The sequence below is a fragment of the Tursiops truncatus genome, chromosome 7 (genome assembly GCF_011762595.2).
Source record: "Tursiops truncatus isolate mTurTru1 chromosome 7, mTurTru1.mat.Y, whole genome shotgun sequence".
Classification (NCBI taxonomy): domain Eukaryota; kingdom Metazoa; phylum Chordata; class Mammalia; order Artiodactyla; family Delphinidae; genus Tursiops; species Tursiops truncatus.
Genome location: NC_047040.1, coordinates 26,920,808 through 26,933,275, shown reverse-complemented (window position 1 = coordinate 26,933,275; position 12,468 = coordinate 26,920,808). Strand labels below are relative to the sequence as shown.

Genomic DNA, 12,468 nt, shown 5'->3' with positions numbered 1-12,468 from the left:
AAAATCATGATTGATTATTCTTGCCTTTTATTGACTACTCACCCCAGTGTAGCTCACACTTTTAAGCCAAATAAACTTGTACTTGATAAAATGAAGGTACTTCACGTTATAAATATTTGCTATAGAATGGCCTGTTAACTTCATTCTTGTTTCAGAGTCTCTTTAAATATTAAGCAGCTGAAATGTGAATTTGCTTAACAAATTTTGATTGCCTAAGTTATAGACTCGTTTTTAGTCTCTGATTGCAGCCGTATATTGGTGGAGTCTTGCTGTTGAAGACCTGATTATCAGCAGAACTGATCTGTTAGTAAGTAGTTAATAACTATGAGACTCAACTGTACAGTAGTAATTACTTTCAGTCAAATAAATTTTGTGTGTAAAGACAGAAATATAGTCATCTGGCACCCTCAGGGACAAAACTACCAACATATCATTGCAGTTAGTGTTTCCATATAGGAATTGTTTTGGATGTTGTTTAAAAGTACAAAAGTCATGCATTATTTGCTCTCTAGGGCAGTTGCCCTCCAATCTTATTAAGAATGTTTAAGAATTACCTGGAGAAATTAGGAATATGGGATGAACAGATCCAAATTACTATATATACAATAGATAAGCGACAACGATTTACTATATAACAGAGAATTATATTCAATATCTTGTAATAACCTCTAACAAAAAATAATCTGAAAAAATATATAGATATACAAAACCGAATCACTTTGCTATACACCTGAAACTAATGCAATATTGTAAATCAACTATACTTCAATAAGAAAAAAAAAAGATTACCTGGAGATACTGTTTAAAATAAAGATTCCTGGGTTCTATCACCAGCAATTCTGGTTTAGTTAAGTTTGGGATAAGACTTGGGAGTGTGCAAATTCTCACAGAAGCAGTACATTGACATATCACTATATAGAACACTGCTCTAGGGACTTGAAATTATTTATGGAACTTCCTAAACTAATTTACTAACTAGAAATATTTGGGGACACTGTGGTGTGGGGCAAAAGGTAAAGGGTAAAGATAGCTAGTCCAATGGTGGGGGGATGGAAATCTGTTGAACTACTAATGTCTGCTTTCATCACCGCGGCCTATTCAAGAAAACAACAGGCTCTTATAAAAAGTCAATTGACTGTCACAAATGCTTGAGAACCTAAAATTACCCAGCTGGTAGCCAAGCCAACCTCATTCTTTGTCTTTTCTTTATAAATCCAAGAGTACAGCACTGAAAAAATAAAATCCTCTTATTCTAGGTATGAACGATAGGCTGAGAGGAGTGGGTTAGTCCATGCTTTTTAAAAAACGAGAAGTGGGGTGGGTGGGAGGGAAGAGTGTTGAAGACCTCTTAGGAAAATGGTAGAAATGAGAATCAAGGTTGTTACTTTCCCTCCAACTGGGCTTGGGGACATAACCAGTCAGGGTCTCAGGAGGAAACAAGTGATAGACTGGTAATTTGAGAAGAGATTAAAAAGGGCTATTTACAAAGGTTTAGATAGGATGTAGCGAAACCACAGGAGCTAGTGCAGTACTCCAGGGAGAGTGCCCTCAGGAGGCCCACCAGGAGGCTCCAAGTCTGAGTGGGCAATGGGAGGGAACAGCTGTGGAGAACTGTAGGGAGAGAGTGATTAATAAGATCTGTGACCTACCGTGGTCACATCGGTCCTAGGCCACAGTGTGAGCTCTCCTCAGATCTCTGGGAGGGAGAAAATCATTGTCCTTCTTCCTTCCCATCTCCTGTGGGAGCCTCCTGTTGCAGAATTCACCCTGGAGCGAAAGGCATGGGAGCCTTCTATAGAGTCTATACAGACCAGTCTTTCTGGACATGGAGGTAGAGAAGGGTGGAAAGTGGATGGGGTTGGGGAGCAGCAGGGTTGGAGGCAAATAAGAGATATCCTGCCCAAGAGGAGAACCTTAATTTTGAATCTAACCCTCATACTTCTTATGAAAACTCAGCAATTCACAATTCTGAGACTCAGCCTTTTAAATAAAATGATTACATAATGAAAAGTTAGATAATAAAGTATTTTGAAAGAACAGTCTAACACATCACCCGGAGGATGAGGAGACATTTGTATAAAACTATATATATAAATAATATAAATTACATATATAAATATTTACATTATACATTTATTATATATTTATTTTATATATAATGGATGTACAGAGTTCTGTATAAATGTGTATCAATATATGTGTATATTATATAAAATATAGTGTACATATGGATAGAGTTTCTGTATATATAAATAGTGGCTATTTAGTCTATATTGATAAAGTTCAAGATCTTAGTTGGCTAAAATCCTCTAAAGAAACACAGAGAAAAGTACACAACACCCAAGTGGTTAATTTTATGTATTTTCACAGGTGAATACACTAGAGTAATCAGCACCCAGGTAAAATAGAACATTACAAGCACCCCAGCCTGGTAGATCATATAACACCTAATTAATTTTTGTTAAATGAATATACGTACTAGCATTTTTTTGCCTATTCTCCTTTGGCTGACTTTGAGAATGTTCTCTAGGTTTTTACTGTAACAAAATTGCTACAATAAACATTCTTGTGCATGTCTCCTTGTGTACAAGGGTTTCTCTAAGGTGGACTTTCTGGATCATAAGGCAGGGACACTGTAAAATTTACTAGATATCACCAAATTGCACCCTGAAAGGGTTTACCAGCAGTGTATGAGCGTTCCCATGTATTTGCGCCCTCCGCATTTCTTACTGTCTTCAGGCTTCTATACTCTCACAGATCTGATGGGTGTGAGGTGATATCTCATTGTGGTCTAAGTCTACATTTCCCTGATTATTCATGAAGTAGAGTATCTCTTTATGTTTATTCTCTCTTTAGGTTTTCTTTCTGGTGAAATTTCCTTCCATACCCTTTGCTCCATTTGAACTATTTGTCTTTTTCTTACTGATTTATAAGCATTCTTTATTAATGAGAAGAATAATCCTTTGTAGGCTAAATACATTTCAATTATCTTTTATATTTTGTAGACTTTTCACTTTGTTTATGTTTTTTAATAGAAGTTTTACATTTGAAATAGTCAAATTTATCAATACTCTCTTAAAATAGTTGGGGATGGTATCTTCTTTAAGAATCCTTTCATATTGGTTATAAATATTTTCTCCATAGTTTTCTTCTGTTTTGCCTTTGCTATGTCTCCAGTTCATCTAAAGTTGGCTTTTTCTGATACATGGTGGTATGAAATAGGGATTTGGTTTCTCCACATGAATGACTCATTTTTTCCCTCAGCATTTCTTAAACAGTTATTTTCCTGCAGATTTGTAACTTTATTGAGTATCAGTATCAGTATCCACATATGTGAATGTATGATTTTGGGGCTCTCCATTCTGTTGCATCTCCCTATTTGCCTGACTCTACCCATATTCTACAGTCTTATCATTATAGCTCTTTTCTCATTTTTGTTATTGACTTTAATAAATTAATAATAAATTTTATAAAAGGTTTTGTGCATCTATTAAGAAAATCATGGGACATGTTCTCCTATAATCTTTTTAGGTAGTAAATTAATAGATTTTCTAACAATAAATCATCCTTAAATTCCTGGGGAAAACCCAATTTGTGCATTGCTGGATGTAGTTTGTTAATATTTTATTATTTTTACATTGTGCTCATAAATGAGTGTGGCTTTTGGTTTTCCTTTCCTGTTCTGTTCTTGTCTGGTTTCAGTAGCAAATTCATAATAGCCTCATGAAAAGAATGTTCCCTCATTTTTCTGTCTTTGGAACACTTTGTATAAAACTAGAAATACCTGTTTCCTTAATATTTAATGAAATTTGGCTGTAAACCTTCTGGGCTTGATATATTTTTAAAATAAACTTTATTTACCACAGTTCAATTTTTAAAGGTGGTGGATCTATTTAGGTTTTAATTTCTTCTTGAATCAGTTTGGTTGGATAAATATGTGTTCATCTAGGTATTCAAACTTTTAATTCCATTGTTCACAGTGTTTTCCCTCATTTCTGAAACCGTCACCATATCTAGTTATGTCTGCTTTTTCAGTGATAGTATTTTGATCATACTTTTTACTACATTTCTTGATTAATTTGTATTAGTTTTATCAAAGAAATAACATTTGTTTTTGTTAATCCTATCTATCTTTGTTTAATATTTCATTAGTATATGCTCCTATTTTATCTTTTTTTATTCTTTACTATTTGGGGGTTTATTTACTTTTTTTTTAACCTATTGAAGTAGATGCTTACTTCATTATTTTTCACTTCATTATGTTTCCTTTATCCTGCTATAAGCATGTAGATCTCTAAATGTTCCTCTCATTCCACTTTATCTGTATCTCACACAATTTCATATGTGGAATCATTATCATTCCATGTAATATTTTAAAAATTCTAATTGTAACTTTTTATTTGACCCATGAGTTATTTCAAAGTGTATTTCTAAATTTGCTAACTGATGAGAGCTTTTCTTTTTGCTATTAGTTTCTACTGGAATTCAACTATGGTTAGAGTACTAGATTTATGTGAGATGTTGAGTTTTCAGTTTCTTTTGAGACTTCATTTGTAAACACTGCAAGGTACAAGAAAATAATGCTGAGTGTGTTATTCAGATCTCCTATATTCTTACTAATCTTTGTATGCTTGATCTACTATTTGCTAGAAAATACGTGTTAAAATACTACTACTATTATTTATTTGTCTATTTTCCCCTTACAAGTCTCTCAGGTTTTGCTTTAAGCATTTGGTAGCATTCTTGTTAGGTATGTACAATACATGTTTAGAACTAGCATAGCTTCCTAAGTTTTTCTTTTAACATTATGGTGACAATCTTTATATCTAATAATACTTTTACCTCAAAGTTTATTTTTTATTATTGCTACACAAACTTCCTTTTAGTTATATTTGCATTTCTATACCCATTCTCTCCCTTCCTAAATTTCTGTGCCCTCAACTTTTAGGATTTTCTTTTGTAATTAGCATGTGACTAAACCTTGTTTTTTAAATCCAATGTGAACATTTTTGTCTTCTAGCCCATGAATGTATTCAGTATTTATTTTGATAACTGCCATTTGGATTTATATTTTCCATTTTATTTTATTTTGTGCTTTTTATATACTCTGCTTTTTTTTTTTTTTTTTTTTTTTTTTTTTTTGCGGTACGCGGGCCTCTTAACTGTTGTGGCCGCTCCCATTGCGGAGCACAGGCTCCGGATGCGCAGGCTCAGTGACCATGGCTCACGGGCCCAGCCGCTCTGCAGCCTGTGGGATCTTCCCGGACCAGGGAACGAACCCATGTCCCCTGCATCGGCAGGCGTACTCTCAACCACTGCGCCACAGGAAAGCCCCTATACTCTGCTTTTTATGTTTCTTTTTTCTCTTCCGCTCTGCCTGTTAACTGATTGAGTTTTCTCTAATCTCCTTTTTTCTTCTATTGGAAGGAGATTTTCTATTATACGGCTACCATTGAAAGTATAACATGGATATTTATCTATTGAAAGTCAGAATTAAATAAAATCCCAGTGTTTCAGCTCTGCCTTGTTATATACACTTGTGAAAACATCACCAAAATCAAGATAATGAACATACCCCTCACCCTTTAAGGTTTCTTTGTGCCTTTTATAATTTTTCCCCTTCTGCACCCCACTCTTTCCTCGTTCATAGGCAACCAGTGATCTGCTTTCTGTCACTACGGATTAGTTTGCAGTTTTCCAGAATTTCATATAAGTGAACACATACTCTTTTTACTCAGTGTAATTATTGAATATATTAATAGTTCTCTTCCTTTTATTGCTGAGTAATATTCTGTCAAATGGATATACCACAGTTTGCTTATCCACTCACCTGTTGATGTGCATTTGTGTTGTTTTAAGTTTGGGGCAATTCCATTCTTATAAAGTCCTCTCCACTCCAAGATTATAAAAACAAATAGCCAATTTTTTTTCTAGTATTATTATAGTTTTATATTTTTGCCTTTAAATCTTAATCCATCTTGATTTTATTTGGTGATAAAATATGCTAATTAAGAAAGGTTAAATTAAGTTTTTTTCTGAGGAGTAAGTCAATTATGCCAATATTATTGACTAGTATATTCTTGGAACTAATTTGATTCATGACCTTTTTATATATTAAATTCTTGTAAATATTTGAATCTTTTGTAGCTCCATATTTTATACCACTGAACTTTTGTTTAAACTCTTGGCTAAATATTATTGTTGTAAAGCACAGACTAATATCTGGCAATTTATACTCTTTATACTTCCTGTTAAACCTTTCTGGATTACTCCCAAACTTTTCTTCATCCATCCAGTTAAGTTTCAGAACAGTCTTATTGATTTATCAAAGATAAATCCCTTTAGAATTTTGGTTAGAATTTCTGATATTGTGATTTATAAAAAGAAATAGATGATATTTGGTCTTTGTCCTTGTTTCTGGTACAACGATCCTACAACCCTTAGAGTCTCCTAAGTGACGAGAGGAGCAAAGGTGTCTCTTGTTATGTTAATGAGGTGACTTTTGGACAGCATCTAAGGTTAAGGGCTGGCTGCCAGGAGAACTAATCATGTGATTAGAGGGTTGGAAATTTTAGCCTCACCCCTGACCTCCCAAAAGGGGAGACAGACTGGAGGTTGAAATAGTCGCCAATGGCCAGTGATTTAATCAATCACTGCCTATGTAATGAAGCCTCCATAAAAACCCAAAAGAGAGGGTTCAGAGAGCTTCCAGGCTGGTGAACACATGGAAGTGCTAGGACAGTGGCGAGCCTGGAGAAGGCATGAAAGCTCCGTGCCCTTTCCCCATACCTTGCCTTATGCATCTCTTCTGTCTGGCTGTTCTTGAGTTATATCCTTTTATAATAAACTGATAATCTAGTGAGTACATGAGTTTCCTGAATGCTGTTAGCCTCCCTAGTGAATTAATTAAACCCAAGGAGGGGACCATGGGAACATCTGATTCATAGCCAGTCATTCAGAAGTACAGGTAACAACCTGGCCTTGCAGCTGGAAGCTGAAGTCCCGGGGCAGGGGTTGTGGGAACCTCCAATCTATAGCTAGTAGGTCAGAAGTGCTGGTAACAACCTGGACTTGTGACTGGTGTCTGAAGTGGAGTGGGAGCAGTCTTGTAGCACTGAACCCTTAACCTGTAGAATCTGACATTGTCTCCAGGTAGGAGGTGTCAGAATTGAGTTATATTGTAGGACATCCAGTCAGCATCCAAAGAATTGTTGGTGATGTGGGAAACACTCCCTTCCTACTTCCACACATTGAAACTGGGTACAGAACACAAAAGAGAATTACATTAAACTTACGGATTCCACCTATAAAGAGTGGAAATCTTTATAGAACTGAGTATTTATTCCAATGATTATAGTTTGTCTTTTCGTTTATTAAGATTTTTTAAAATGTTCTATAGTACTGTCTATAGTGGTTTCCAAGTGTCGCCAGCCTCTTGTATTGCCATTCTCTTTTAGTTTATGGGTTGATTTTCTAGGCTAACTTCTTTAGTGCCTGTGCAATCTTTCCTAATATATCCTGATACTGATTATTTTTTTCAGTGGTTTGTAAACCATAATATAGGACAATGATCAAATCTTATGTTGAGTGTTAGATATTCCCTACATAAACTGATACCAATTGATGTTAAATTGATCTTTCTTCCCCTTACTTTTTGGAGTGGATGTTTATCTTCAGTTTGTTAGGTCAAATATTATTTAAATTTGAATGTATTAATAAGTTATGTACGTGGGCTTCTCATTGCAGTGGCTTCTCTTGTCGCGAACATGGGCTCTAGGTGCGCAGGCTTGAGCAGTTGCAGCATGTGGGCTCAGTAGTTGTGGCACGTGGGCCCTAGAGCGTGCAAGCTTCAGTAGTTGTGGCATGCAGGCTCAGTAGTTGTGGCGTATAGGCTTAGTGGCTCCGTGGCATGTGGGATCTTCCCAAACCAGGGATCAAACCCATTTCCCCTGAATTTTCAGGCAGATTCTTAACCACTGTGCCACCAGGGAAATCCTGAAAAGGCCTTTCTTATTTACATTTTCAAACTGTTTATTGCTTGTATGTACAAAAGCCATTGATTTCATCATCTTTGTTTTGAATCCTTTTCTGAAGTTTATCAGTTTATTCAAATAAATGAAGACAGACAATAAGCATGTAAACAAAATAAATATAATTTCAAGTCATGCCACGTGCTATGAAGAAAATTAGAACAAGATGAAGAGATGAATAGTGGGAGAGTGAAGCCATTTCCCATAATGGTTAGGAAAGACCTCTCTGAAAAGATGACATTGGAACAGAACCGGGATAAAGCTTAGATCATAAGGATAGAAATTTCCACATAGAGAAAAGCTCTGAAGCAGGCAAAAGCTTGATGTATTCAGGGGTGGTAAGAAGGTCAGTGTGAGTAGAGCACAACTACCACATGTATCCAGATGGGTCCAATCAGGAAGGAGAAACCACACAGTAATTTGAACAGGGCAAATTTAATATAGTGAATTATTAAGTATAACAGAGGATTGGGGTATTGGGGTAATGAGAGACCAGCTAGTAAGAAGTAAAGAGAATTCTAAAGCATATAGAAATAGCAGATATAATGGAGCAGTCACCAACTTTGAAGCTCAGACACAACACCCAAGGAAGAAGCCCCTCCAGGACTGAGATCCAGACCTTGTTGGAGAGGACAGAGTCACACCTCACTGAATGGAAGAGAAGTCAGCGTGGTGCTGTATCAGGGGAACATGCTGGAAATCTGCCCTCTGGAACTTGTCAGAAATCCACTCTCTAGGGTGCTAGGGAAAGCTGTTCATGGCGGGGGGGGGCTCTTAGTAGAGGCACTTTGGTACAGAACTTCCTGAAACGGGATGTGCCAGGGGAGCTGTTGACCACTGGGTGCTGCTAGCCACTGATCACGGAGGAGCTGGGCACAGGAAGAGCTGTGAGTGCGGCAGGAGCCTGGTGCTAGAAAAATCACCCAGGCTGCAGACCCTGCACACTGGGGAAGCCGTGTGCCCTGCAGGAGCTCAGCACTGGATACACACAGACGCGACGGGAGCCTGGTACTGGAGAAGCTGCACACAGTGGAGGGACGTGCCAAGCAAATCCATCAGAACCAGGAAGCAAAATTCTTTCCTCTTGCAATACCTCTTCCATTCCCTCTACTGACAACGCTTAACATCATGCCAGCTGTCCACAGAAAAATATTTAAAGGACTCGAATCCATTTTCACAGAGCAAGCAGAAAAGATGAACTTGGAGTTAAGAGGGAAAAAATAAATAACTGGCATACCAGTGCAAGCATGATAATGAGGTTAGAGTGATAGACACAGCCAGATTATGCAGGCCATGTTGGCCACTGTAAACAGCTTGCATTTCATTTTAAGATCTTTATTTCAAAATCTATTGGAGGGGTTTGAGCAGAGGAGTGGAGAAACGAGAAGAAGCAATAAGACTAGGAAGAAGTAATTGCAGTAAAGCCTAATGGGACATGTTGGGGTCTGTGGAGCAAAGTGGTTGGAAGGAGAATCTATGGGACTTCCTGATGGATTAAAAGTTGCCATGCTGTTGATGTCCAAAGCGTATTCTAGCTCCCTGTAAAAGGGATAAACTCTAACATTCCATACATAGGAACTGATATGAAGAAACGCTTTCTACAACCGGTTGACTGCCCACTTGGTTAAATAATTAGTATCGTAGCAACTTATGTGGTTGAATTGTAACTTATACTTAGTTTGCTACTTCCATTAAAATATTCAAGAATATTAGACTACAAGATAGCATCAACGGTCACAACCATCGTGTACATAGACAGTCACCCCTCCACATGCCAGACAATGCTAATGAGAGTAGAGAGGAGAAAGGGCATCACGTGCTTTGGTAAGGGAGTAGAAAGGCTATGAAAATGATTCACAGGGCACCAGACCTCGTCGGGGTTTGTATATCTGAACTTTTTACTGCACGCACAGTAAGAAATATTTTTTACTCATGACTCACGGCAAGTATGTAAAGTGAAACAGAAGTATCACCAACCATACAAATCCTTACTCCATTTGTTGCATTTTGATAGTTTTTATTCTAGTTAACATTTTAATAATAGTCATATCCTTTTGAATTAATTTCCTGAACCAGTAATGAGTCATAACCTCCAATTCAAAAAATATGTGCCTAGTAAATTAAGGAGAACCTTTCCTTCTCACTCTCAGTGGCTGCATTTTTCTTTTTTTCTTTTTTTTTTCTGAAGCTCTTCACGTGGGGGTGGCACCATTTGCTAGTTGATAGCAGGGTATAAAAGTTTCTCTTTTGCATCATTTAATTCAGGAAGAAATTATGCTGGGGGTTAATTTCAGATTTTAGATTTAAGATTCCATCTTTGGATTCCAGAAGTTCTAAGTTTATAATTTGTCATGTATTGTCTATCATTCTCACCAGACCATACGTTCCTCAAGGTGAGGAAGTTGAACTTACCTTCATATCCCCTAAGATACCCGAGATGCTGAGCAATTGCTTAAAACTAATTTGTAGTGCAAGTAAGTTGAACATTAAATAATGAATATATCATGTGTGTAAACTGAATAATAGAATTCCAGAATTCTGAGATTTTTTAAAAAATTACTTTTGCTGTCTTATATGGATATGACTTTAGAATTTTCAGAATGATTTCATTTTCCTCAGAGTATAACTTCTGTTCGTTTAGTACTTTGCAGTTTGCTTGGCTCCTTTACATAATATTATCAAACTGAAAATATCCCAGTGAAGTACACAAATATTATGTCCATTTCTATCAAGGTACAAGTCAACCTGATAGCTTAGCATAAAAGAAACATCATGATCTGAACCTCATCTGTTTTTATAGATCTCATCAGTGCCCACCACCCAAATTACTCACCAATTATACCAACTGCATGATTCTCCCCCACCGACTTAAAACTCATGATTTTTTAAAAACTCCGTGCCTTCGTAGGCATTGTTCCCTCTGACTGAAATGCTGATCCACTCTCCTGACCCATCCTCAACTTTGCCTGTATAATTGCTACCTATCCTTCAAAACTCTCTCAAATGTCTCTACTTCTAGGTAGTATCTAGCAAAAGCAAAATGAGTGAGACCAGTTAGGAGGACAGTAGAGTAAATCAGACAAGAGATAAGTGAATGAATAAATGACCAAATGAGAAAAGCAGAGCTATAAGCTACATTGTGCCTCCCCTTGGAATGTATGACTGCCAGGATAATCACGTTCTTTCTGCCGTTGGGAACAGGGTCTCTCTCGTGATTCCTCCATGCCAAAGGTCCCGCTATGCCACCTACTTTGACGTTGCTGTTCTTCGCTGCCTACTCCAGCCCCATTGGTCTGAGGAGGGCACTCAGTGGTCTCTGATGTACTATCTGCAAAGGCTGAGACACATGTTGGAAGAGAAGCCACAAAAGCCCACAGAGCCGGATATTCCTCTCCTGCCCAGACCCAGAAGTAGCTCCATGGTGGCGGCAGCTCCCTCACTAGTGAACACACACAAAACCCAAGTAAGAGAAACTTGGTCCATTATCATTTGAACCAACAACTTCAGCCATAACAGATTCTTTGTTTCTTCTGTGCATCCAGCTCTTATTTATCCCAGTGCTGACTGTTGGATTGGTGGGTTACTCTGATGCTATTTTCCATCTTTTATTGCTGGACCCTTTTGCCGTTCTTTAGCATTTAATTGACCATTCAAAGAGGTGCTATCTAAATGCCTCTTACACACAGTTATCTAGAGTAAGCCTCTGTTGATCCAGGATAATGGAAAATGGATCCTCTGGTTAATCAAAGTGCTGGTCAATTGAGAGTTTTCACATATAAGTGTCAATTGATGATATTATAAAATGCATGACACTAGCACTTTACTGAACGTGATTTGACCTCCTTTTGCATAGCTCAACATTTTCCAGTGCCTCAATGTCGTCATTAGCAATTTCATTTTTTGATATATAGTCTCGCTCTTTATTATAGATGTTTGGAGGAGTAAACTGAATGTGTACTGATGACATCCCCCTGAAAATCACTTTTTGATAAATGAAAGTCCTAATACCAGCTTGAATGCTTGTTCTTTTCATCCTTTTCATCAATACCACATATTGAATATGTAGAGAAAAGTACGATTCACCGTGTGTTCCAGTTGTCTGGGCTTACTTAAATGTGATTTGGCTGCGTCTAAAAGACGTCTGCGTATTCTGAAAATAAACAGGAGCAATATCAGAATGAAAAGGAAATATGCTCTGTTTTAGTAATAGATGATTCTGCCCAAAGTGAATATCTCCTCTGGTGAATCATTAAATGTAAAAATACTTTTTTTTTTTTAATAGAAAGAGAAAAAGAGATACCTGTCCCCTCCTTATTTTCTTAGCTTTCCTAAATCTGGAACTTTGTAGTCTCACTGTTGAAACTCCAAACAGAAGTTACAATTAATATGAAATATATCTCTAAGTCCTTGATCATTAATCTACCTTTATTGTCTACTA

At 37.0% G+C, this 12,468-nt stretch overlaps 1 protein-coding gene across 3 annotated transcripts in view; it reads left to right on the top strand.

The window, feature by feature from the left end:
* UNC80 (unc-80 homolog, NALCN channel complex subunit) overlaps positions 1-12,468 on the top strand; it is a 238,834-nt gene that overhangs the window by 27,693 nt on the left and 198,673 nt on the right. For all 3 annotated transcript variants that reach the window (XM_019938890.2, XM_033860390.1, XM_019938888.3), the window contains exon 8: positions 11,232-11,493. In XM_019938890.2, coding sequence (XP_019794449.1) covers positions 11,232-11,493 — 262 coding nt within the window. The remainder of the gene's footprint in view (positions 1-11,231; positions 11,494-12,468) is intronic.